Source organism: Pan troglodytes, chromosome 22 (genome assembly GCF_028858775.2).
Source record: "Pan troglodytes isolate AG18354 chromosome 22, NHGRI_mPanTro3-v2.0_pri, whole genome shotgun sequence".
Taxonomy (NCBI): Eukaryota; Metazoa; Chordata; class Mammalia; order Primates; family Hominidae; genus Pan; species Pan troglodytes.
In genome coordinates, this window is record NC_072420.2 from 42,770,156 (window position 1) to 42,796,285 (window position 26,130).

A 26,130-nucleotide genomic window follows, 5' to 3' on the forward strand; every position below is an offset into this window, starting at 1 on the left:
AGACCCGTGTCTTGCACTTCTAGGACTGGATGAATACATTGTAAGCATTCGCAGCACCCCACTCCCCACGCTGTTCCAGTGGTCCTGCAGAAGTTGTTAAGCTCCTTCTGCAGGCTCTTGCCCGGCAGGGTCCCGGGCAGGCTGTGGGCTGCTTCCTCCACATTTCAGAGCTGAGGTGCTGGTGCGGGCAGGTCTCCTGAGCTGGGGGGTCAGCTCTGTGGCCAGTGATGGTGATGCCTCAGGCCGTGCATGGCTGGGGAGGCGGCCCTGCCTCTGCACTCTTTTGACTCCATGACTATTGGTGTCTTCAGACGCCAGAGTCGGGGGAGCAACCATGGGGCACTGCCCCTGCCTGGGGAGGCAGCACGAGGCCTGAGCCCAGCTTCTGGGGGGACATCCACCCCCACAGAGAGCCCCACCTTCATGGCGAGGATCTGCAGAAGAAGACATTTGATACTACTCAGCAAAAAAAACAAGAAACGAAAACACAAAAAGAGCTCCTCTGAAGAAGAAAAGGTATTTGCGCTGTGGTCCACGTAGAAATAATGTTGTTGGCACAACTAGAGCATTCCTCAGTCATTCAGGAGCACTCCCTCCCTGTGCGTCAACATGTCCCAACCCCGATAGATGAGGCGAACAGCAGCCCGTGGAGGGGTCAGGTTGTCGTGACCTTATCTTTACCCTTAGGCCATCCATCCTGGGGCCTGGGGTTTCCTGCGCCAGTCACGGTGGGCTGTGTAGGTGGCCATGTGTTCGGTCTTTCCCCAGGAGGTATGTACCATGTGCTGGGAGGCCTGGAGGCTGAGCTGCCCCTTGCGCCTACGAGTTGCACCCTCACAGCGGCGGCCAAACCTCCTGCTCACTTTGCCCCATAGGAAGAGGTTAGAGTGAGGCGGAACGGGTTGGAATCCCAGCTCTGACACTCACTCACTGTGGGATGCTGCACAAATGACTTCCTCTCCCTGGGCCTCAGTATACTCATCTGTGGAATGAGATTACAGCAACATCCCACCTCCTATGGCGATGGAGTAAATTAAGGCACAATGCCTGTGTGGGTTTAGCCCAGTGCCTGTGCATGGCGACAGTGCATTTCTGATGGCCCCTCCAGCGTTCAGGGCTAACTCTTCCAGGATTAACTTTCATATCTTGGATGAGAGCTCATCTAGGAAGGTCTCCTAGCAACCCCTGGGTTCCCACTGGTCCTTCCTCCTCACGGGGCTCCTTTTTGAACCCCTCACATCACTTCCATTCAATCTCTTGCTCCTAACAGCACGGCCCCTATTCCTTCTCTTCCCAACATCTGCTCTCAGGAGAGATTCTCATACAGTGTGCATTTGTTCTAGAGTGAGGGTCATCACTGGGCTTCTACGAGGCACCACTGTGAACCCTCTGCACCGACCTCAGCCGGAGGAGCAGGACTCCCACCGGCGTCCTTCTGCGTCAGAGGCCTTGTGAGTCTTCTGGGAATCTGGAATCAACGCCGCTTTTCCTGGGGCCAGAGTAGGTGGAGCTGAGCTCCCCAAAGCTTCCAGTTGGCTGCCTGCTCCCACCCGCCTCGCCACTGCGCGAGCCCTTTCCATCCCCTCTGCAGAGTGAGAGAAGGGCCCTGAGTAAGGATCCTGGCCTGGGGCTGTCACCATCCCCCTCACCTGCTGGCCAGGCTAACCTACTGCAGGCTGCTTCCTTTCCTTGGGTTCACGGGTACCACTATTTGTCCAGCGTCCATTTGCGGTGGCATTAGGATGAGGTGCTCTGTGCCCTCTTTCTCCCAGTGTGAATCTGACACACGCCCCCAGGAGAGTCCGAGGGGCATCACTTCTGGAGGACACCCTGGGCCCTGAAAGACAGCTCATGGTCCAACTGAGGAGCCTGCACCTTGCTGGGACAGGGTGGCCCAGGAGATCTGGGGTCTGTACCTGCTCCTGGACCCTCTCCAGCTTGTTGTTCTGGGTGGGGCCAGCTCAGGAGGGGCACCTGGGCTGGGAGTCTCTGAAGTAGCTGCCCCCATTGCTCCAGGAGAGGGCTCAGCCCTTGTCCCAGCTGCGGGGCCAGCGGGAGCAGTGTGCAGCGTCCTGCCCTGGGCTCTCACTGGCTCTGTGCCCTCGCCTGGCCATCCCGGGAGGGTGCAGAGGCTCACTGGCAGCTCTTCCTGCTCCCACACCTGCCTCTTCCTCTGAACTGGAGGGCCGGCAAGCCTCAAGGCTTAATGCAAGACTAAATACAGCTGTCAGCGCCTTCCTCTGAGCTCGCTTGGGAGCTGTCTGGGGGGACGGAGGAGTGAAGATTAGGTGAATCACCACGCCCCAAAATAGACATCAGGTGCTTGGTGGTTTGAGCCAGCGTCTTGCCTGGTGCCTCTGCTGTCCTCCGTGGACTGCAGCCCAGCCAGCCTAGGCTCCATCCCCAACCTGGAGCACCCCCAGGGGAGTTACCTGTAGGCTGGAGGTTGAGTAGCACCCCAGGAAGAGGTGTGGGTTGGCAACAGCAGTGTTCTGATGGCAAGGCAGCCCCCAGGCCATGCTAGGGTGGTGGCATAGCTGTTGTGGCAGCTGACGAGCTTGCTGTTCTCCAGGGAAGCTGCTTCTGTGGAGACCGCAGGAAGCACAACAGAAAAAAACCCACAAAACGAGCCTCAGAGCACTCAGCAGCAGGGTTTTCTTTGCCCAGAACTGAACTGGTCCTGCATCGTGGCTTAAATTCCAACTGAATTGGAACTTCTCTGGCATGCCGGGTGTGGGTTCGTTCCCGAGCACCTCCACCCGCAGCTCTGCAGAAGCACGCGCAGAAGGCACTGTCACCTCCAGCAGGGCCTGGCCCCGACGACCTCAGCTCAGCCACCCCATGGGAGCTACATTGTCCTTGTCCTCACCTTCATTCCCCTTAGGCGGGCCCCCCGGTGACATGACATCACAAGTCTTTGGACACAGGAGGAGGGACATACCTGTGGAGACACCCGGGTGCTCTAGAATATGGCGTGGGAAGTTCATGTTATACTCAGCTGGACTCCCACCCCCACCGCGCGGGAAGTTCATGTTATACTCCGCTGGACTCCCACCCCCCGCGCGGGAAGTTCATATTATACTCAGGCTGACCCCCACCCCCCCACAAGAGAAGTCCATGTTAGGCGGATCCCCACTCCTGGCGTGTAAAGCTGGTGTTATGCTCCGCTGGACCCCCACCCCCGGCGTGGAAAACTCATGTTATACTCCGCTGGACCCCCACCCCCCATGCGGAAAGTTCACGTTATACTCAGCTGTGTCCCCACCCCTGGCTCAGTTACTTTCCTGTTTCTTGGTTGAGACACTAAGTATTGGAGAATGTTGGCACATCAAAGAGAGAGGAGAAAACATTTTAAGTTTTGGGTGTGGAAACAGAATAAAGAAGAGAGGGCTAGATGCACACCCGTGGGTGCTAATATTTAAGGAATGAACATTTCCTAATCTTTGCCCCCAAATAAGCCAACCAATGTGAAGGTGGGCACAGGCAGGCCGTAAGCTTGTCATGAGAGTGTTGGATGGATGCCCCAAAAGTGCCCCTGCTCCCGGCCGTTCACTGCAAAGACGGCTAGGAAGGACTCCTTCCAGCATGGGTCTGTCTTCTGATCACTCTTGGGCTGTTTTCTCATGGGTTTTGACTTGTGTCTCCCCCTGGCAGACTGGGACGAGTGTGTGGACAGCGCGGAACACGACTGCTCACCGGCTGCCTGGTGCATCAACCTGGAGGGCTCCTACACCTGCCAGTGCCGTACCACCAGGGACGCCACCCCCTCCCGCGCAGGCCGGGCCTGTGAGGGTACGTGTCGACCCCCCCTGCCGACTCTGGGAAGACCCCCTGCCCGAGAATCTGGGGGTGGGGCAAGGTCCAATTGTCCATAGGCACAGCGCTGAGGACCTATGGTAATGTTAGGGGCCTACAGAAATGTTTTCATTTCAATTTATTTTAAAATCAGAAGAAAGAAATTAATAGATAGTAAATATACATAAAACAATGAATCTAGCTTGGATTACACTCATCTCTATCCAAATGCCATTATAAAATGTAATTTTTGATAGATTTTTAAGTGGAGGGGTGCAGGGGATCCATGAAGGCCAAGTTCCTTGGGCCCACAGAAATCAGGATGCAGCCCGGGGTCGGGGGATTCCTTCCCAGGTGGCCTGGAGCCCGAGAGGGTGTGGCCTGGAGCCCGAGAGAGTGTGGAAGCCCAGAGAAGCTGCAGAGAGGCCCGATGGGGGCCGCTGAGCTCTAGTCCTGCTGTATCGGCCCCCAGTCTTTTCTGTGGACCAGTTCTGATGAGTGGGTCGGGGATACCTGGGATGCTGAATTGAGCAGCAGGAGGAGGCCACGTAGGGACCTAAAATGCAGTGACTGATTAGCAATGTCGGCCCGGACACAGGCGTGGCAGAGGTGCCCAGCCACTGGCTTGCCAGCCCCCGCTGAGGGCTTTCTAGCTGGAAGGAGCAGCCGAGACCAGTTCCCTGGGGAGAATATTCCTTAGACACTGCGTGTGCTGTCCTGCTTCCTAACATCCCACACTTTGTCTTCTGTTTTTCTCATTTGCCTAATGTCCTGCAAGTCGATGACAGCATCCAGCACCAAGTCCCACATTGAGCACAAATCTGGGGGAAATTGTCCCATTTTCCCAGAGTCCTGATGGATTAATCTGAGGCCTATGAGAACCAAGCCCTGCATTCAAGCCCGGGTTTTGTAGCCCCCCAGGTGGATCCCTCACCCTCAACTTCAGTTTCCTCATTTATCCAGTGGAGAGGCGTGATTTGCCTTCAGAGAGCCCCGGGGAGCCTGCAAACATGGGCCCATGAAACACTCCTGAACGCTGGCTGAGCCCGCCTGCGTCCCTGGCCAGGTCCACTCCGGGATGCAGAGCGGTCCTGCTGGACGGCCATGCTGCCCTCCTGGGAGAGCTCTTACTCATGGGTGGGATCCAGCAGGCTCTGACAGTGGATGTGTCTTGGCAGGTGACCTGGTGAGCCCCACGGGCGGTGGACTGTCTGCGGCAACAGGGGTAACGGTCCCAGGTCTTGGCACGGGAACAGCAGCCCCCGGCCTAGAGAACTTCACCCTGTCACCCAGCCGTGGGCACCCTCAGGGCACCCCGGCAGCAGGCCAGGCCTGGACCCCAGAGCCCTCACCCAGAAGAGGGGGCAGCAGTGTGGTCGTGTATGACAGGAACAACACAGGAAAAGGCGTGGAGCAGGAGGTGCCCAGCGCTGCCCCGGGTCTGGGGATGGACCAGGGGAGCCCCAGCCAGGTGAACCCCAGCCAGGGGAGACTCAGACAGGAGAGCACCAGCCAGGCGAGCCCCAGCCAGAGGAGCACCAGCCAGGGGAGCACCAGCCACGCGAACTCCAGCCAGGGGAGCCCCAGCCAGGAGAGCCCCAGCCAGGGGAGCCCCAGCCACGCGAACTCCAGCCAGGGGAGCACCAGCCAGGGGAGCCCCAGCCAGGAGAGCCCCAGCCAGGCAAGCCCCAGCCATAGGAACACTATTGGGGTGATAGGCACCACCTCCTCCCCAAAGGCTCCTGGGTCAACCCACAGCTTCCCTCCTGGGGCCACAGATGGCCCACTGGCCCTCCCTGGACAGCTACAGGGAAACTCCACCATGGAGCCACCCTCCTGGCCTTCCCGTACTGAGGACCCCACCGGCCACGTCATGTGGCATGCCACCCGTTCCACCCGGGAAACACTTCTGAATCCCACGTGGCTGCGAAATGAGGACAGTGGACTCTCCGGTTCTGTAGACCTGCCATTGACCTCCACCCTCACAGCTCTGAAGACCCCCGCCTGTGGTGAGTTCCTCGAATGGTGCATGGGGACTAGGACTAATAGGACCCACAGCCTGTGTGAGCCTCTGGGGCAAAGCGCCCGCAGCCGTGGAGTCGCAGGCTGCTAGCAATGCTCAGGCGGCATCCTCATCTTGTGCGTGAGGAAACGGAGGCACCCAGCAGCTGGTTTCTAGTTGAGTTAGGAAGACAGCTTGGTCCCCTTGCCTGTCCCAGATCTCTCTTCCCCATCTCTTAGGGCTCCCTGTCTGCAGCAGCTGGGGCGGAGGTCTGCCTTCAGGAGCAGGCTTTGGGCCTTACTTGTCGCGTTAGGTGCTGGAGCCATCCCCTGAGGTGTTGCCCACCCCCGCTGTCCTGCCTCCTAGCAGAACTGTGTCCCAGCCCCGATCGGTGTGATGACACCCCCACAACTCTGCACCCCCCCAGTAATGCTGGACTCCCATAGCTGTTCTGCACCCCTCAGCTGTTCCGTCACCCTGCCAAGCGTTCTGCAGCCCTGCAGCTGCTCTGCACACCAAGGTGTGCTGCACCCCAGCTTTTCTGCACCCCCGGCTCTTCTGTACTCCCAGCTGTTCTGCACCTCCCCAGCTGTTCTGTATCTCCCCAGCTGCTCTGTATCTGCCTAGCTGTTCTATATGCCCCAGAGATTCTGCATTTCCCCAGCTGTTCTGCACCCCCAGCTGTTCTGCACCTCCCCAGTTCTTCTGCACCCCCAGCTGTTCTGCATCCTCAGCTGCTCTGTATCTGCCCAGCTGCTCTGTATCTCCCCAGCTGCTCTGTATCTGTCCAGCTGTTCTATATGCCCCAGAGATTCTGCATTGCCCCAGCTGTTCTGTATCTCCCCAGCTGTTCTGCACCCCCAGCTGTTCTGCAACCCCAGCTGTTTTGTACTTCCCAGCTCTTCTGTATCTCCCCACTGTTCTGCACCTCCATAGGTGTTCTGCACCTCCCCAGCTGTTTTGTGCCCCCTCAGCTGTTCTGCACCCACAGTTCTGTAGTTCCCCAGCCGTTCTTCACCCCAGATATTGAACCTCCACAGATGCTCTGGATTGTCAGCTGTTCCGCACCCCCAGTTGTTTTTTTTACCCCCTAAGTGTTCTGTATCCCCATCTACTCTACACATCCAGAGTTCCTGCACCCCCCAGCTGTTATGCACCTCTGGTCATACCGTAACCCCCAGCAATTCCATGTTACTTGTAGAAGATTTAGCCATCACCAAACCCCCAGGTGACATCTCAGGAGATTCACAGCAGGAATCTGTGCAGGAGTTGGATCTCGGCCGTGACAGCCCTGTGAGCTTGCAGAGCTAGCCTGCCTCTGGATTTCATCCAAATGAGCTGTTAAATGTGATCTTCCTCAATGCATTTCCTCTGCTAAGCAGCACAGGCTCTAAGACTAAACTCTTAGCCCATGTAAGTCAGTATTACCGAGGGACCTGGGGTCTTCCTGTAAGAATGGCTCTCTAGCCAGCATTGTCACCAATGTCAACTCCTAGTTGGACCCTGGGTAAATCCACCCAGGGGTCAAGAGTAGACAGTCCATCTGAGGCGCCACCAAGAACCTGCTCAAGAGGCCTTCATTTTGGGGAGTCCAGGGGCCTCAGGGATGTATATGAACCATCTGCTGAAACAAAACAAAATCAGAAGCCATTTGCTATCATCCCAAGGAGGGGCAAGGATGCAGGCCCAGGAAGCCCGGGCTTGGGAGGTTTGTACAGGATCCTACTCACCCATCACCTTGGCGGCCATCACCTGCAAATTGCTCATGTCCCCATGGTGATGAATTTGATTTTTGGCGTTGGGCGAGGCTTCTTTTCTCCTAGAAATGGCTTGATTGTAATTTTGGTGTTTATATTTCCACTTCCCAGTTCCTGTCTCCATTGGGAGGATCATGGTCTCCAATGTGACCAGCACCGGCTTCCACCTGGCATGGGAGGCGGATCTTGCTATGGACTCCACCTTCCAGCTCACTCTGACTTCCACCTGGAGCCCTGCTGTGGTCCTAGAGACCTGGAACACGAGTGTGACACTGTCGGGGCTGGAGCCTGGGGTCTTGCACCTGGTTGAGATCATGGCCAAAGCATGTGGGAAAGAAGGTGCCAGAGCTCATCTGAAAGTGAGGACAGGTAATGGGCTTCCATTTGTTTTTAAAGAGAGGAACAAAAAGTATGAAAAAGACTTTCTGTGGGTTAAGGCTTAAGAGAGCTGGATTTGTTTATGGGCTGCTAGGTGTCATTGTTCTTCTCAGCTTAGGGACATCCGGCTGGCTTCAGCAGGCGTGCAATGATGGCCAGACAGGAGGTGGCTTATTCAGGAAAAGGCATTAGGCAGCCCACGGGTACGGAGGTGGCAGCAGAGTGCCATAGACTGCGCCTGGGAGGCTGCAGGTGTGGCTCACCCATGTCCTCCGGGGGAGGCAGCATGGAAAATGCACGCGGTGCTCATCTGTTGAGCTGCATCCACTCCCTCTGATCTCAACAGTCCTACAGAGGACTTGGCTTTCAGGAAGGACATCAACAGATAATCGGCAGTCACATGGATGATCTGTGAGCAGCCTGCCAGAGCCTGGGGCCACAAAGTAAAGAATTGAGCAATAATGAATCAAACATAGACTCCACTGCGTTCCAGCTGGACAGTGACAATATTACACATATTTGGATGAAATTCCTCTTTTCTTTTCATTAGCATCGCTACCTGGGTATTTTCTTATGTGTACCTTACCTGGGTAGTCAAGAGCGTGTCTGATGTTGCAGGCTGGTTTTCACGCCATGGGCAGCTTCCCAAGCGTTGATAGCAGTGGTCTGCACGGTGAGGCACACACCCCTTGAGGGAGGTGTAAGATAGTTTCACACCATGGGCAGCGTTGATAGCAGTGGTCTGCACAGTGGGACGCACAGCCCTTGAGGGTGTTCACACTGTGGGCAGCGTTGATAGCAATGGTCTGCACGGTGGGGCGCACACCCCTTGAGGGAGGTGTAGGATGGTTTCACACTGTGGGCAGCATTGATAGCAGTGGTCTGCACAGTGGAGCGCACACCCCTTGAGAGAGGCATAAGATGTTCTATTGGGATGCAATAATAGAAGTTGAGAACTATGTATGTGCTTTAAAGTACTAATCAGCCATGGCCTGAGAAATTAGAGAACAGATGGAGTGCATGACATGAATTGTGCACGTTCACGAGCAGCTGGAGAGGAGGGAGATCAGTGCTGGCTGGACAGTCAGACAGGGTGGCTCTGGGGTCTGAGAGCCAGAGTTGGGCCTCTGAAGGTCTCAGCTGCTCTGGACGGGACAGGCTGCATGGGGGACCCCAAACCTGTGGGTGCACTTATACCTGCTCTCACCTGTGCACCTGTCCTGCTACTGATGGCTTTCAGACTGGGTTGCTCATGCCAGCCATGGAGACTGAACCAGAGGCCCTCAGGGGCAGCAACAACAATGATCTCAAGGACGTAGAGTTTGGGGTTCGCCCAGGAATGCATAGCAGAATGGCTCTGTGGTTTGTCTTAAACTTAGTGAGAAGCTCTGGGGAGATGGACTCTAAGCCCCCTGAGGGGAGAGCTGTGTCTTTCTCCTTCACTGTCTAGAATGCCTCTGGCACATGGCAGGCGCTTCGCAAATATCTGGTGAGGGACTGACTGAACACTGGGGTGGCTGCCATGCCAGGGCCAGGATGGGGTGGCGACATTCCTGGACCACATTTATGTGCCACATACTCCTAGAAGCCCTCTGCGGAGGGAAAAGATTCAGATGGAACAGATGATGCCAAAACAGGGACTGCCCATAGACCAGGGGAGGTGGGGCTGCTCGGGGAGGAAGAAGGGCTGGCCCTAAACAAGACCCCTGGGCACCCTGCGGCCACGTGGACTCTGAGCAGAGGCCTGGCCAGGGCCCTAAGTCCTGGTATACCTGGGACAGCCCAGTTTGCACCCGTAGCCCTGGCAAAGTTATTTAATGGTGCTTCCACATGCTTCAAGTCATGCCAGCTTGCTGGGAAATTGTCTGAACCCCAGCATGGGGCAACGGCAGCAAGGAAGGAAGGCTGTGTGTGGTGGGGAGACAGTTGCAGGGGCCAAGCTGGCTCTGTGGCCTCTGGAAGGTTCTCCCACTGTGTTCAGGCTTTGTTCTGTGTCCTCTGGAATCTGATGGGCTGTGTCCCTGAGCCCTGGCACTATTCCTTCTTTCTAGAACATGGGTTGGCTTTGGTGTGATGCTCTTCCTGGACATGAAAATACATTTATTAATATTGAAATGTTAGTCTGTTATCTAATACAGCACCAGTTCCAAATGTGCTTATCCTCCATCCTGCAGCAGCCCGGAAGCTCATTGGAAAGGTCAGAATCAAAAATGTCAGGTACTCAGAATCCTTTCGCAACGCAAGCAGCCAGGAGTGTCGAGATTTCCTAGAACTATTCTTCAGGACGGTGAGTTGGTGATATCAGCCCTTAATTCCTTTCAGGAGGGAAAGGATGGAAGGCTGATAGAATTCTAGGTTAGGCACGGTGGCTCACCCCTGTAATCCTAGCACTTTGGGAGGCAGAGGCGGGCAGATTGCCTGAGCTCAGGAGTTCAAGACCAGCCTGGGCAACATGGCAAAACCCCATCTCCACCAAAAAAAAAAAAAATTAGCCTGTCATGGTGGCACATGTTTGTGACCTCAGCTACTCAGCAGGCTAAGGCAGGAGAATCTCTTGAACCCAGGAGGCAGAGGTTGCAGTAAGCCGAGATCGTGCCACTGCACTCCAGCCTGGACAACAGAGTGAAACCGTGTGGGGGAAAAAAAAAAGAATTCTAGTCTCATCCAACTAGGAATTTGACCTGTAGGTCCTATGAGCTCCTCATTTCTGAAGGAAGCCAGGACGTTAAGCTCTGGCCTGACTCCCTGAGTGTCCCTGGATCTGCCCCGGCGAAGACATGGTTAGCAGACAGGAGGCACAACTCTTCCTCTGCTGCATCCTTACTTCACACTTCACTTTCTGTCCAGTGAAACCTGTTTTTCAGTTGTGGAACCTATGAAGCAGAAAGTCCCTCCACGGTTTTTTTTTTTAAACCTGTAAAAAATGAGATTTATTTCATAGACCATAAAATCTACTTTTAAACTGTACAATTCAGTGGTTTAGACTATTTTTCAAAATTGTGCAACCATCACTACTAATTCCAGAACATTTTCATCACCCAAAAAGAAACCTTATACCCATTAGAAGTCACTCCCAGCTGGGCATGGTGGCTCATGTCTATAATCCTAGCACTTTGGGAGGCTGAGGTGGGTGGATCGCCTGAGGTCAGGAGTTCTAGACTAGCCTGGCCAACGTGGCGAAACCCCATCTCTACTAAAAATACAAAAATTAGCCGGATGTGGTGGCGGGTGCCTGTAATCCGAGGTACTCAGGAGGCTGAGGCAGGAGAATCGCTTGAAACCAGGAGGCAGAGGTTGCAGTGAGCTGAGATCTTGCCACTGCACTCCAGCCTAGGTGACAGAGCAAGACCGCATCTCAAAAACAGAAAAAAAAAAGTCACTCCCTCTCGCCACTTCCTCCAGCTCCTGGTAATCACTAATCTGCTTTTTATCTCTATAGATTTGCCCATTGTGGACATTTCACAGAAATAGAATCATATAATATGTGACTTTCTGTGTCTGGCTTCTTTCAGTTAAAATGAGGTTTGCGGGTTTCATCCACGTGGCAGCATGTGTCAGCACTGGATTCCTTGTTATGGCTGGGGCATAACCCATGCAGTCTCATCCATTCATTCACCGAGCGCACTGGGCGGCTCCCCGCTTCTGTCTGTTATAAATAGTGCTGCGATGCCCCTGCCTCAGAGAAAGTTCTTTTCCTGCTCTTTCCTGCATTCCTCCCTGCCATCCCCTCAGCATTCTCCAGGACGCTATCTGTTACCATTTAGTGACGTGGCTTCTTGTGGACTTTTTGAGGTATAGGGAGTGCCCTTGTCATAATCTAGTGATTTTGTTTGCACGGAATCTCACATTGTAGATTTCCTGAGTCTGAGCTCAGCACAGAGAGGGTTTGACATTGCCACCTAGTGGCCTGTCGTGGTAATACCGTAGCAGGGCTGCAAACCCCAGCGCTTCACCCACAGATGAGAAGATTCTACAGCCTTTGGGAACGGCCTAGCTCATTCCCTGCTCCTGGTTTGTGCATTCAACAGTTGTTGACGGTTTGATTAATAATGTGATTTCATTGATAAGGTTAAATAGTAGTTAGAATATTAAACAACAAACACTGAATCCTTCCACCTGGCTGTAGTGGTCAAAAGAGGCAGCTCCGTTTCCTTCCCGAGTTTCTTGATTAATCTTTCCTCTTTGAACCATTTCTTCCTTTGCCCATTTTTGGGGTATTGTTTTTCTGTTTGCCCAGAATTTCAGGACAGCAAATAATTATACAACTTAATCACAGAAGTAGGATGTTAAGAGAAATTTCGGGGGTTTCACTTGCTGATAACCGCACACGTGGATGTCAGGAGGTGTTGGCTGCAGGCCTCGGTCCCTGGCTCTTCACCGCTTCCTAGCAAGGGGCCTGGAAGTTTGCTTAGAGGTTGGTTTGAAATGCAGCTAAAAGTCACATTAATCCAAGACTGTGCCAGATTCCTCTGAGAGAAAGAGGAAGAACTGATTGTGAAGATGGTCACGACAACAGTCATCTACTGAACCAACCAAGGGCAGCTGTGGTCTCCCTGGGGTCCACAGGCTCTGAGAGGGACAATGGATCTGTTCACCTTGGTGGCCCAGAAGCCGGGAAGTGAGTCCATGACCCAGGCCTTGAGCCATCGCACCTGTGAGGACAAACCCTGGAAGTACCCATAGGAGGTTTGCATTGAGGATGATTGAAGCTCATTATAAGATTGTTTGCCTTTCTGGGTGCTTTGACCATGATGGGTTAGCATGGAATCAATCATATAGTGTGTGGTGTGTGACTCTGTCCAAAGAGACAGAGTAGAAAGCAGGGCGTTCGGGGGCAGGAACCCCCTGTCCTAATGGGGATGTTGGAAATGCTCACAGGAAGCAGTCTGGGGAGAGGTAGGGAGGAAGAATGAAAGGGGGCATGTTCTGCAGTGCCAGGAGCAAAAGGGCTGTTCCAGAGAAGGCAGCGGGGAGTGGTCTCCCTCCCCACGACCCTGCACTCAGCCCCCTGCCCTCGGTGGCTGCAAACCAGGAGTATTAGGTTCTAGAAGCCCTTGTGAGCCCCCAGCAAATTTTAAGCCCCATGAGGTAGGGTCTCTGCCTGTGCCCCAAGTCCCACCCTCGCCCCACAGGCATCTTTCTGAAGCCGTTTACTGGTTTGGGGGGGAAACAAGGGCTCTTCTCATATCACAGACACTCCCAGGCATTTGTGCTGGGCTTGAAAACACGGCAGACAGGAAAGGGGCCCAGAACCAACCTGTGGCTTTTACTTTGTGCCACGGGCCAGCCCTGCTGCTGGGCAGACTGGCAGGAGGAAACGCCTTGAGACGGGCATCTGTTTCCTCTCAGCGTGGGGACCTCCTCACATGGCCTCTTTCCCCGCAGGTGCGGGGCTCCCTGCCAGCCACCATGTGTCAGCACATGGACGCTGGCGGGGTCAGGATGGAAGTCATTGGCGTCACCAACGGCAGCGTCGTGGTGGAGTTTCACTTGCTGATAATCGCAGATGTGGATGTCCAGGAGGTGTCAGCTGCATTTCTCACCGCCTTCCAGACCGCGCCTCTGCTGGAGGTGATCAGAGGCGACACCTTCATACAGGGTACGAGAGGCTGGGACGGAGCCTCTCCCGTGTTCCGGAACCAGAGGCAGCCAGAGGGCAGCCACCACCCTTCGCTTTTGAAAGATGTTGTGTTGTGCCCATGTGGTCCTTCTTCCCCCAGAATTAGATGAAGATGTGGAATAGATAGGACCCTGTCTGTCCCTCTTATTGTGATTATAATTGTGTAAAGGTTGAAGTGTTGAAAACATCTTTGGGTGAACCTGCAGATCCCCAGGGGTGCTGCTTTCTTTCCGGGTCGACTGCCCCCCCCCCCCCCCCCCCGCTGCTTGTTTCCATGGGCTGAGGGCAGACGCATCCCTCTCTGCAGCCAGACTCTCCCCCAAGCATAGTTCCCAAGGAGATCCCAGTAAAGATAATTAACGAGAAAAGCAGGGAGAAAAAGACAATTCAGTTTCTTTTTTCCTATCATACTTGAACATAAATGATGAATGGCTTATAGTTACATGTATCAGAAACAAAAGACTTTTTAAAAATTGAAGATTCATATTAATTTTTTGATTTTTAGAATAAGAAGGACTTCCTAAAGAAAATACGATTTTTACAGGAAAACGATGAGATGCTGACTACATGCAGAGATAAATCAAAATAAAGGCACCATTTTAAAGTAAAGTAAACAAAAAATTTTTCAATAATTTGGTGAAGTGTTAGTATCCCAAATATATAGAGAGATCGTACAAATAGATGATAAATATTAAGAACCTGATGGATAAATGCACGAAAGCTCTACACAGACAAGGTATAAAAGAAGAAATATGAATGACTAACAAAGATGTGGTAACCCAAGACATCCCCATTAGAATGCATTGCACTTTTTGCCCATCAAATTGCAAACAAAAGGTCTCTTTACTGCTGACATGAATACTGGTGAAAGTGTAGTGAGGCAGGTGTTTGCACAGATTGGTGGTGGCAGAAGGATTTGCTCATGCTTCCTGGAAACCAGTTTGGTGACATAAATCAAGCGCTTTCAAAGTGGCCATCCACTTGGATTCTGAAATATCACCTCTACGACTTTGTCCTAATGAATTTGATCTGTTTGGACCATAGTTTAAATACAAAGATGTTCATCTTCAGTGTTACTTTAAAAGCCAAAGAGTTGGAAATCACCAATCATCCAGTAACAAAGAAGGTGCTAAGTTACCAGGTGTCCCTGCCCCGGGCTGTTATGCAATGATGAGAATAGCGGTTTGTGGATTTGCATGGAGCTAGTTGGTGGCAGAGGCAAGCTATGCTCTCAGAGCATGCCTGCATTTTAAAAGGCCGGAAGGAAATACGTCCACATGCTAACTTGCCCCTGGCCACGCTTTTCTGGTTCTTATCCATGTTCTGCAGTAAACCTGTTTTGCTGTCAACAATCAACCCAGCATCATGGCGAAAGGCAAATGGCCTGAGGGCCTTCTGCCCAGGGTTGGGCTTGCGGCCTGGGTCCCTTGGGCTGGACTGAGGTGGATCTGGGGGCCTGTGCATCTCCTGGTTACTCCCAGGAACTGAGGGGATGGCCCTGCTCTGTCCAGATCCCCCTCCCAGCCCTGGGCCAGAATCCTCCTTCCAGAACAGCCCCTGCAGACATACTTAGCCATTCCCAGCCCCAGCTTCAGGAAGCCTCCTGTACTTTCCAGAACTGGTGAGCTTGACTGCAGTCTGCTGTGGCTGGAGTTTCCAGCTTTGTCTGTGAGATGCACTCTCCCCCAACCAGGCTGCTGTGAGCCCACCAGCCCCCAGGGATGTTCTTCTGTTTTGTCTTCTAAACGTTGTGCAGATTACGACGAGTGTGAAAGGAAAGAGGACGACTGTGTGCCGGGGACATCCTGTCGAAACACCCTCGGGTCTTTCACTTGTAGCTGCGAGGGAGGAGCCCCCGACTTCCCTGTGGAATATTCTGAGAGACCCTGTGAAGGTAATGTTGTCAGAGTTTCTTCTTCTGGAATACTGTATCATAATCGGTTTTTTTTAAGGACATTCACGTGCAAAGGGCTTCTTGTCCCTCTGAGGTCATATTTTTATGTCCTGGGGAAGTTTCCTGTGTGTGATGTGGGTGCACGTGTGTGTGTGTGTGTGTGTGTGATGTATGTGTACGTGTGTGTACATGTGTGTGCATGTTCCTTCCCATTCTTTCATATGTGTCCAGGCTTCTGGGCAGTGCCTTATCTCTCCGAGTGCTAGCTCTGATATCCATGGAGAGAAAATACACACATACATGAGGTGTGAACGTGCAGATGCTGAGCGACCGTCTTGTGACACACGCAGCCGTGGGACACGCGACACGGGGGAATGTTTCCTCTTGGCCACTCTTTCCACCCAGCTCTTTTCCTGTTAAACGGGGTCTTAGTGGATTTAGCACTGACCCCACATTGGCCACTGCTATCCAGGAATCTGCGTCAAGTGAAGGGAGGTGGACATTTATACCAGTGAGTGTGGTATCCGGGGGGCTATAGAACGTGTCCTGCTTGAGGTAGAATCAGGAAGCACAGAGGAGGCTAAGTTGCTTCAGTCCAGTGAGTGTGGCCAGGGAGGGCTTCCTGGAAGTGGTGTCTTGAAGCTGGTCTTAATGGATAGCTAAGATGGCACCCAGCAGGGAGGGCAGGGCATGGTGGGTGGGTGCCATGGTGAGAACAGAGCTGGTGATGGGCATGATCTCACGTGCAGGGACCTGCAGGAGATGGGTGGCAGAGAGCGAGAAGCAGGCTGCTCAGGGAGGCGGGTGAGGCAGCAGCCAACTGTGAAGTCCTCAGCAATGGTTTGGACTATGGCCCAGAGACAGGAGTGAGCTGGGTGGAGCTGCAGGGTGCTGGGGCTGGGCAAGCCCCACTCTGAGATAAAAGAAGGCACAAACCAGGCCCACAGATGATGGAGCCACTGCTGAAGGAGGGTGGAGGGCACGTGCGGAGCTGTGTCTGGGGTCTGCTTCCATATAGACCACCCCGAGAACAGGTGGGTGGATTGGAAACCTTTCCAGGCCCCTTGTTCTCCTAGGCATTGAAACTGAACCTGCTCTGGGGGCAAGAAGGGAGCTGGAGTGGGAAGTTTGGGCACAAGGACCTCAAGAGGAGGCATCATTACCCCATCTTAGAGAATAGACTCAGGGCTCTCAGGGCAGAAGACTCACCCTGTATCCACTGGCTTGGCACATCCCCGGCATCAGGTCCCTCAGTCCTTGGCCCTCGGGGGCCCATGGTGAGCGTGGATCCCTGAGCTGGTGGAAATGTGCAACATGTGCATGTGTGCGTGTGTGTGTGTGTGTCTGCACGTGTGTGCGTGCGTGTGTGCATGTGTGTGCATATCTGCGTGCATGTGCATGCACGTGTGTGTGCGCATGTGTGTGTACGTGTGTGCATATGTGTGCGTGTGTGTGTGTGCACGTGTGTAGTTGTGGCTGGAACATGCGGTTCCCAGGTGTGGCTGCTGCAGAGTGCAGGGCAGCTCCAGTCTGCTGCTTACCCCTGCCCCTCCATGCCAACCCCAAGCACAGAGCCACTCTTTGCCTTTTCCTCCTTGTGCCTTGCAGGTGACTCTCCTGGCAATGAAACCTGGGCCACCAGCCCAGAGAGGCCTCTCACCACAGCAGGGACCAAGGCTGCCTTTGTGCAAGGCACCAGCCCCACCCCTCAAGGCCTGCCCCAGCGGCTGAACCTGACCGCAGCAGTCAGGGTGCTCTGTGAGATCGAGAAGGTGGTTGTCGCCATCCAGAAGCGCTTCCTGCAGCAGGAATCCATCCCCGAGTCCTCGTTGTACCTCAGCCACCCCTCCTGCAACGTGAGCCACAGCAATGGCACACACGTGCTCCTGGAGGCCGGCTGGAGCGAGTGTGGGACCCTCATGCAGAGCGTAAGACCAGGAGAGCCAGGCTCAGGATGTACACTAGGGCGCAAGGGGCTCTAGGTTACATGGGCCTCGATGTGGGAGGGCCAGGCAAGACTCTGCACCCCGAGGGGAACCCAGCAAGGGGGGTTCAGGACAGGTTTGAGTTCTCAACCAGGGACCAGCCTGCACCCCAGAATCGGAAGGGAGCTGTGAGTCCACCCAGGAGGGACTCTGGTGCAGAGTGCTGGGGCAGGCTTCAGAGTCATGGCTTAAAACTCCTCCCTGCACAGACAGGATGAGAGGCAGTGGGACAGGAAGAGGCAGGAAAGCCAAGGAGTCGTGTGTGATATGAGAGTGTGTGTGTGTGAGTGTACGTGTGTGCATGTGTGCATGTGTCTGAATATGTCTGTGTATGTGGGGGTGTGCATGTGTGTGAATGTGTGTAAATGTGTGAATCTGTGTGCGAATGTGTATGTGTATATGCATGGCTGTGCTTATATGTACGTGCGTGTGTGTGTGCATGTGTATCGCGTGCTTGTGTGCGTGTGGGTGTGCATGTGTGTATGAATGTGTGTGTGAATGTGAGAATGTGTCTATGTGCATGTGTGCGTGAGTTGAGCATGTGTGGATGCGTTTGTCCATGTGTGAGTGTGTACGTATGGGTGTGTGTTTGGGGGGCATTGGATGGCATTAGTCAGAACTGCTGTGTCGGAGGGACTGTGTTCCTAGCGAACATTCTCTATTTCAGGGTCCTGGATGGGCTGTGGGGCTCCCGGGACAGAGGGAGCCCAGGTGGGGAAAGTGGGTTTTCCTGGCCTGAGGCCTTCGCACCTCTGTGTGCACAGATGGGCTCTGGCACCTCCCCTTGCAGGTGACTCTGGGCCAGTGCGTCCTGGGTCTACTCTGAGCCTCTAGTGTGTGGCACCCACGAGGTAGCTGACCTGGCTCCAGGTCCTGCTTCTTCCCAGGGTGCCTCTGTGTCACAGCAAACGCTCCCATGCAGGCCCTTGTTCGTCTCCAACCCCACTTGGCCACATGGAGCACAAAGGCTTCGTGTTCAGGGCCCTGCTTGGGGGACAAGAGGAGGGGAGAGCCAGCACCTTCCACCAGCTCAGCCTGGTACTGGACACAGGGGCCTGGGCCGCATGGGCCTGGGAGTGCAGGGTGGATCAGGGAAGCTGCATGGAGGGGCCGGTGGCTTCAGAGGGAGCCCGTGCCGGCTCTGGGTTGGGGAAGTGGCCTTCTGGGAAGGGGCTCGACCTAGAAAGGAGGCCAGCATCGTTCCAAGGGTGAGTGAGAGAGCTGTGAGTGTATCCAAGGGCCATGCCGGGGGTGGCGAGATGAGGGAGGCTGGAAACCATGGCGGAGTTAAGAGTCTGCCCGAGTGGTTCTGGCCAGGTGGGCAGGGATGGAAGGGTGGACTCGTGGGCAGGGTGGGGTGTGAGGCCTGGTGGGAAAGGTGGGGCTGTGGATGGGGCTGAGCAGGGAGCAGTGCCTGGCCTAGGAGCCAGGGCCAGAAGGCTCTCCTAATGGGGACATTGTCCTCATCGGGAGCTAGGCAGGAATGGTGGTTCCTGGTCGTTGGCAGGAACTCTGGGCCCTGGGCTTCTGTCCCTCAGGACCTTTGAGCAGTCCAAGGCATTGCATTCTAAAAAAAGGGATTGGGAGGGGTGGTGCCCTGAAACCTCCGTGGACCTGCTTGGCTGAGAGTTCTACATGCGTGATGATGTTTAGTCCCTTAGCGACCGCATGGGTCAGGCATCATCATCCACGCTCTGCGGCTGAGCCCTGGGTGCTCGGCAGGGTCCATGGGAGTTCAGGGTCAAAGTCACCCTGACGCCGAGAAGCAGCCCCGTCCCTGTGGCTCTGCCTCTTGAGGAGCCTTGAGGGGGTGCTGCTTCTGGTTGGGGGTCTGGACACACTCCTTAGTGGGGACAGGGCGGCCTCTGGCACTGGATGGGGCAAAGCTGTCAGATGAAACCCAGAGTCCTGGCATGGGGTGTCAATGTCTGGGAGCCGACAAAGTGGGAACCGGGTGGACGTCCTGAGCAGGAGGCTGGGACATGGACCTTGGGGCTGAGTAAGGAGCTAGCCCTGGGGAGCAGAGGCCAGAAAGCCCCAGGGGCTGAGGGATGAGGTGGGGAGGTGGGGCATAAGGTGATACCATGGTGTGGAGCCTGCTTGGAGCCTGGAGCCTGGAGCTGGGACTGAGGGTGGCCAGGAAGCTGAGGGATTCACGTGGACTCGTGGGAGGCCATCGCAGAGCACAAGCTTGCCTGGGAGGCACAGCTCACTCTGCCGAGCTTATTCCGCCCCCTCGGGGGCTCTTCGGATCCTTCCTGGGCTGAAGGAGTGACCTGCACTGTTTCAACAGCTACAAAACCTTCCTCACCCTTCAGCCCCTCAAACGGCACAACTTAAGCAGAACTGCCCAGAATTAGTTTTCTCCCTCAAAGCTTCTCAGACGGCCACCTGGAGGCCGAGCATTGGCAGCAGGGGGGTGTCTGCAAGGGGGATGGGCGGTGATCAGGGGCTCCTGTGGCTTCTCGGCAGCTTCCCTGGTGACGGAGGTCTGGGGTGAGAGGTGCACGTGGGCCGGGCCACGGCGGCATCCTCAAGCCTATGCAGGGCTCTTGCAGGGCTGCGGGGCCAAGTGGAGGGGCTGAGGCTGCAGGACACCCTGCCCGGTGCTCAGATCGCCACCCACACAGCGGCAGCTCCAGTGGAGAGACAGCGCCTCCCAGGACTGGGGCCCTGGGCGGAGCCTGCAGCCGGCAGCTCCCTCTGTGTTTTTCTGAACCAGACCAATGCTTGGCTTGATTATTAAATGCAGCAGGGTTTGGGGCATGTTGAAAGAAAAGGGAATTTGTCTCTGATGACTCACCCAGTCCCTGAAATCCACAAGAGCTCTTGACGGTTTTGACACTTGTCAAAAACTAAGTTTCCCAGAAAGACTTACTTGTGCAGCTGCCACGGAATCCACACAGGTTCAGGTGCTTCCTCCTCTGGTCAATAGGGAATGAGCAGAGGCCGAGCCCTTAGGCTCTTAGGCAGTTTATGGTTGGGAGAATCGCCAGGGTCTCGATGCTGCTGGGGAGAGGCTTTAGAGAAAAACGTCCCCCGTCCCCCCAGCACCTAGAGCCGTGGCCCACAGCAGGGCGTGGGGGGCCGGCTGGGGCCTGGGAGCGCCTCATGCTCCGCTTTGTGCTCAGAACATGACGAACACCGTGGTGAGGACCACGCTGAGGAACGACCTGTCCCAGGAGGGCATCATCCACCACCTGAAGATCCTGAGCCCCATCTACTGCGCCTTCCAGAATGACCTGCTGACATCCTCCGGCTTCACCCTGGAGTGGGGGTAAGGGAGAAATGCCCCGGCTGCCCCACAGCCCCGTGCCTCCAGACCACCTGCGCTTTGAGAGTTCTTTAGGGTGTCAACCACTTAAGGACCCTTCCTTGAGACGGAATATACAAATGGGTGTGGCCCGGCTGCTCCCCAAATTTTGTTCCCTCTTCCCACTCAGGGCTAGCCAGAGAAGGCCAAATATGTCCCGTGGCCAATCCCATGGGATGGCCCCACTTCCAGTGAGCCACCCCGGCAGGCCGCCACCCAAGCCTCCATCAGGCACCACTTTTTCTATAATGGACCCCTCACCTTCCACTGAGTCTCCACCTGTACAACTGAGGGAGGCAACCCCTGGACCAGCCAGCCCTGAATAAATGGCCTCCAAGTGCTCTCATTTGGGGTTGAGGGGGTCTTCTCGTTCATTTGCACGTTCCTCTGGAGCTGTGTTTTAGGGGAGAAGTGGGAATGGGAGGGGCCATGATAATGCGCCTCCTGAAACATGCCTCCTGCAAGCTGCTTCCTCTTGCAGGGTTTACGCCATCATCGAGGACCTCCACGGTGCTGGGAATTTTGTTACTGAAATGCAGTTGTTTATCGGAGACTCTCCCATACCTCAGAATTATAGCGTGTCTGCCAGTGACGACGTCAGGATCGAAGTGGGGCTCTACAGGCAGAAAAGCAACCTCAAGGTGGTCCTGACGGAGTGCTGGGCAACCCCGTCTAGCAACGCCCGGGACCCCGTCACCTTCAGCTTCATTAACAACAGGTAGGGCTCAGGAGTGCAGGCACCCCCATCCAGCAATGCCCAGGGCTTCATTAACAATAGGTAGGGCTCAGGAGTGCAGGCACCCCTGTCCAGCAATGCCTGGGGCTTCATTAACAATAGGTAGGGCTCAGGAGTGCAGGCACCCCTGTCCAGCAATGCCTGGGGCTTCATTAACAATAGGTAGGGCTCAGGAGTGCAGGCACCCCTGTCCAGCAATGCCCAGGGCTTCATTAAGAACAGGTAGGGCTCCAGCGGGCACTGCCATTGCCTGGCCTTGCTGTGTGGCCAGCTCTGGGCTCTGCAGGATTTCCAGGCAAGTGCTGTCATGGACCTGGGTTTTGGGGAATAAATGAGGTGCCCGGTCCTCGACTTCCACGGAGCCTGTGGAATCTGCGAGTGTCGTCAGATGTAGTCGTGAGTAAACTCACCTGAGAACAAGGACAGCGGGGCTCGCTGACAAGGAGTCCCATTTCCTCTCTTCTCAGCTGCCCCGTGCCCAACACATACACCAACATGATTGAGAACGGCAACTCCAATAAGGCCCAGTTCAAGCTGAGGGTCTTTTCCTTTATCAACAACTCCATCGTCTACCTGCACTGCAAACTCCGCATCTGCATGGAATCCCCCGGGGCCACGTGCAAAATCGTAAGTGTTTTTTGGTTTTCTAAACGTTTGGTTGGATTCACGTTCCTTATTGTTACGGTTCAAGGCTCTGTTAATAAAAGCCTAGGGCTCGAGTGGCTCGGGGCCAACCTCTGGGAGGAGTCGCTGTGCCTGTCCTGCAGACTCCGCGTCTGAAATGGTATTTCCACAGCAGGCAGCCCTTGGACGGAGGACTCATGTGGACTGGTGGGCATTTCCCATTTCTCAATGGCTGAGCTAAGTTCCTTCTTGAGCCCATAATATTCAACCGGCTGTCGCATCGGCACTGCCTTGCCATGATACCTAGTGCTTCTAAGGTGATTTATAGGTGTAAAAATATTTTTTAAATATTATTTTTAACAACATTGATGGAACATACTAAATATCAGCCACTCTGTTATTTAATAAAAGTTTTTTCCCCTTCAACAATCATGCAGGGATAATTTTACATTCCTGTTTCCTTAGATTTTTGAATTTGAAATATGCTTTGTAATCCTGAGGTTTGAAAACTGTGCTTTATACCACAGACAAGTACATGAGGTTCCCACATGTTGGTCGCCTGTTGTCTGAGGCAGGGGACAGCTTAGGGAGCTCCGCTGCTTTTTGCTCAGTGACCGAATGCTTCTCTCTCCTCGGAGGGAATGCTTGTTCCTGCTCTCATCTGAGCATGCGTCGCAGAACACAGCTGTTTTCCTGGGTGACCAAGCTCTGAGCGTCTGCAGGACGTGGATAGAGAAGCAACACAAGGAAGGCTGATTCTGTTCGTGTCTGTTTTGCTCAAACACTAGATCTTCCTAAGCAATGGGACAGAAGGAACCTCAGGTCCTAATGACAGCAGGCTGAGGGCCACACACGAGGAGCCTGCCCCTGGTTCCACTGGAGCCTCAGAGATGACAGGAGCACGGACGGCCACCGCCAGGCTTCGTCTCTGCAGGGAGCGGCTGGCTCTCAAGTTCTCTGCAAGAGAATTCTTTACAAGAGGAGCGGCACACAGTGTGTTTTTCAAGCTCCTTTAGGATGGATAGGTAGTGTATGAGCTTTCCAGGCTGCTGTAGGAACGTACCACAAACTGAGCGGCTTAAACAGTGGAAACTTATTGTCTCTGTTCTGGAGGCAGGAAGTCCAAGATGGAGGTGTCAGCCGGCTGGTTCCCTCTGAGAGTTCTAAAGGAAGGATCTGTCCCAGGCCTCTCTCCCAGCTTCTGGTGGCCTCGGGCGTTCCTTGGCTGGTAGACGGCATTTGCCCTGTCTCTCTGTGTTGCCTTCCCTCAGTACACATCTGTGTTTGTGTCCAAATTTCCCCTTTACAGAGGGACACCAGCCATAGTGGATTAGGGCCCACCCTGATGACCTCAGCTTGATGATCTGTTTCCAAATAAGGTCACATGCACAGGTGCTGGGATTTAGGACTTCAATCCCTTTTTGGAGGACATGTTGCAGCCCATCTCAGGCATCTAGTGAGCAGATCCCACCATGTCACTGAGCCAGGCAGTCTTTTTTGTAAGGCAAAGGTGTAAAGGGGAACAAATGGCTGCAGCAACCTTTGGAGAACACAGAGGGACTCTGAGGGCTGTGACCAAGACACAGTCCTCAAGGGACCCAAGGAAGCAGCTCTAGCAACCAAAAGCAGCTCAAGGGGTCTTCTCCAGCCTGCTGCTCTTGAAGACCTCACCTCCTTCCCCGCTGACGCCTGGGCCTGCCTCTAGTTGCACCGGGACCCACCACCCTGGTCTCACCAGGTCTCCCACTCCTCTGTCTAAACTCAGCCCCCTTGCCTTGCAACTTCTAGCAGGATAAAATCGCATACATCACGTTAGCATCCTTGATAGTAGCTCCTTTCTCATAAATGTTGTTCAATTAATTTGACGTTTCTCTTCTTGGAAAAAAAAAAACAGAATTGCAATAACTTTCGGTTGCTGCAAAATAGTGAAACCTCTGCCACACACCAGATGTCCTGGGGACCCCTCATCCGGTCTGAAGGTGAGTTGATGACTTGGTTTAGACAATGAAAGAAAAGATGCAACCGATTCCTTTTCACCAGCATGTAAACCAAAAAGCAACTGTTGTGAAATGCAGAACTCTTGAGAGACTTCTAAGAGGCTTATCATAACAGAAATACTAATAGTTAGTATTCACTGAGAGCTGCTACGTGTCAGCCTGGCACTAAGTTCTTTACATGCAGAATGTAATATGCTCCTTTCAGCAACCCTATGGAGCATGAGCTATTACCATACCCATGCTACAGATGAAAAGACTGAGGCTTCAAGAGGCCAGGCACAAAGTTACATAATGAAGTGTTTTGAGCTGCATAATATCAAGCTGGTGAAGTTTTCTGACACTGGGTAAATACATCCAGTGGGCTGTTAAGAGATAAGAACTCAAGCTATAATCAGGCCATGTCAACTTGTGTGTGTGTGTGTGTGTGTGTGTGTGCACACGAATGTTCATGCACAAGGAAAAGCTATTTTATTCAAAAGATGCAAAAAATGGCATGTCTGTTCCCCCTCAGTTTAAAACTTCCATTAGCCAATTACATTGCATGTATTTTCAAAACCCCACATCAACTTTCCAGAAAAACATTTTATTTTCTATATGGTCCATCATCTTATTTTGAAAAAAAAAATACATTGGTTTGGGGAAAATTGTGTGCTTTGGGTATTAAGAGAGAAACCGCTAGTTGTCCTGTAGTATCTCTTCTCCTCCCCTTTCATAGAAATAGCGTCCCCAGGTTTTGCTGGTACATGGCTGCCAGGAATAAAAACTGTAATTCCAACCTCCTGGCAGCTAAGTGTGGCCATGTGAGTAAGTTCTGACCAATGACATGTAAGTGGGAAAGTCATGTGACAACTTTTAGAGGTGCACCCTCCTTAAAAGACGTCTGTGCCTACCCTCTGCCTCTTTCTTCTTTAGGGCTGTGGGGCCCAGTCCTTGGAGGGATCTGGCTTCCCCAGGACACTGGGCAAGTGGCCAAGGCAGGCCTGGGTTCTGACCTCCACTTTTTTTTTTTTTTTGAGACGGAGTTTTTCTCTGTTGCCCAGGCTGGAGTGCAGTGGCGTGATCTCAGCTCACTGCAAGCTCTGCCTCCTGGGTTCACGCCATTCTCCTGCTTCCTACTCAGTCCCGAGTAACAGGGACTATGGGCACCCACCGCCACGCCCGGCTAATTTTTTGTATCTTTAGTAGAGACGGAGTTTCACTGTGTTAGCCAGGATGGTCTCAATCTCCTGACCTCATGATTTGCCCGCCTCGGCCTCCCAAAGTGCTGGGATTACAGGCATGAGCCACTGCTCCCGGACTGACCCCCACTTTTATGACAGAAGGAAAGAAACTTCCATGTCCTTTAAGCCACTGCTATTTTGATTTTTTTCTCTTGCTTGCTGCTGAGCCTAATCCTAGTTGTTTTTCCTTTTTTTGTTGTTTTTTTCCCTAATCTTGATGACCCTCTCCCTTCTCTGTCTTTCCCTGTATGAGAACTTCTGGCGTTTGGATTCAGGGTGTGAGCCAGAATCTGAATGCTGCTCAGCTCTTGGCCATGAAGCTGGGGAACAGGAGGAGGGAGGTCTTGGCCATGAAGCTGGGGAACAGGAGGAGGGAGGTCTTGGCCATGAAGCTGGGGAACAGGAGGAGGGAGGTCTTGGCCAGTGACTCAACTGCTGGTTCTCATTTAAAGCATTTGGGAAACTAAAAGAGTAGACACAGGTCCCAGGCCACACCCCAGGCCTACACACTCAGAATCTCTAGAGTTGGGTCCCAGGCCCCTGAGCTGGTCATCAGGTGACTGTTGGTCAAGGTGCTGGGACAACCTGCTTCTCCTCACTCTTCATTTTCTTAATTTCCTGGGAAGAACGGGTCAGCCTATTTCTTTCACCCTATAAGAAATAGCATATGTGTGAAATATGTTCTCATTAATAGGTAATGTGTTCTTTCATGAATAGAAATTAAACTTCCTCCTTCATTCATTGATATCATAGGGAATGTCATGACTAGGGGGTGAAAAGCACTAGACTTGGACTTGGGACACCTGAAT

General features: G+C 53.7%; 1 protein-coding gene across 3 annotated transcripts in view; it reads left to right on the forward strand.

Annotated features, from left to right (window-relative positions):
• Positions 1-26,130, forward strand: part of UMODL1 (uromodulin like 1) — a 72,490-nt gene that overhangs the window by 34,684 nt on the left and 11,676 nt on the right. For all 3 annotated transcript variants that reach the window (XM_016938574.4, XM_063803697.1, XM_054675321.2), the window contains 11 exons: positions 3,655-3,792; positions 4,974-5,804; positions 7,666-7,923; positions 10,107-10,219; positions 13,318-13,531; positions 15,309-15,446; positions 17,055-17,374; positions 20,563-20,708; positions 21,226-21,462; positions 21,948-22,107; positions 23,999-24,083. In XM_016938574.4, the coding sequence (XP_016794063.3) occupies positions 3,655-3,792; positions 4,974-5,804; positions 7,666-7,923; positions 10,107-10,219; positions 13,318-13,531; positions 15,309-15,446; positions 17,055-17,374; positions 20,563-20,708; positions 21,226-21,462; positions 21,948-22,107; positions 23,999-24,083 (2,640 nt within the window). The remainder of the gene's footprint in view (positions 1-3,654; positions 3,793-4,973; positions 5,805-7,665; positions 7,924-10,106; positions 10,220-13,317; positions 13,532-15,308; positions 15,447-17,054; positions 17,375-20,562; positions 20,709-21,225; positions 21,463-21,947; positions 22,108-23,998; positions 24,084-26,130) is intronic.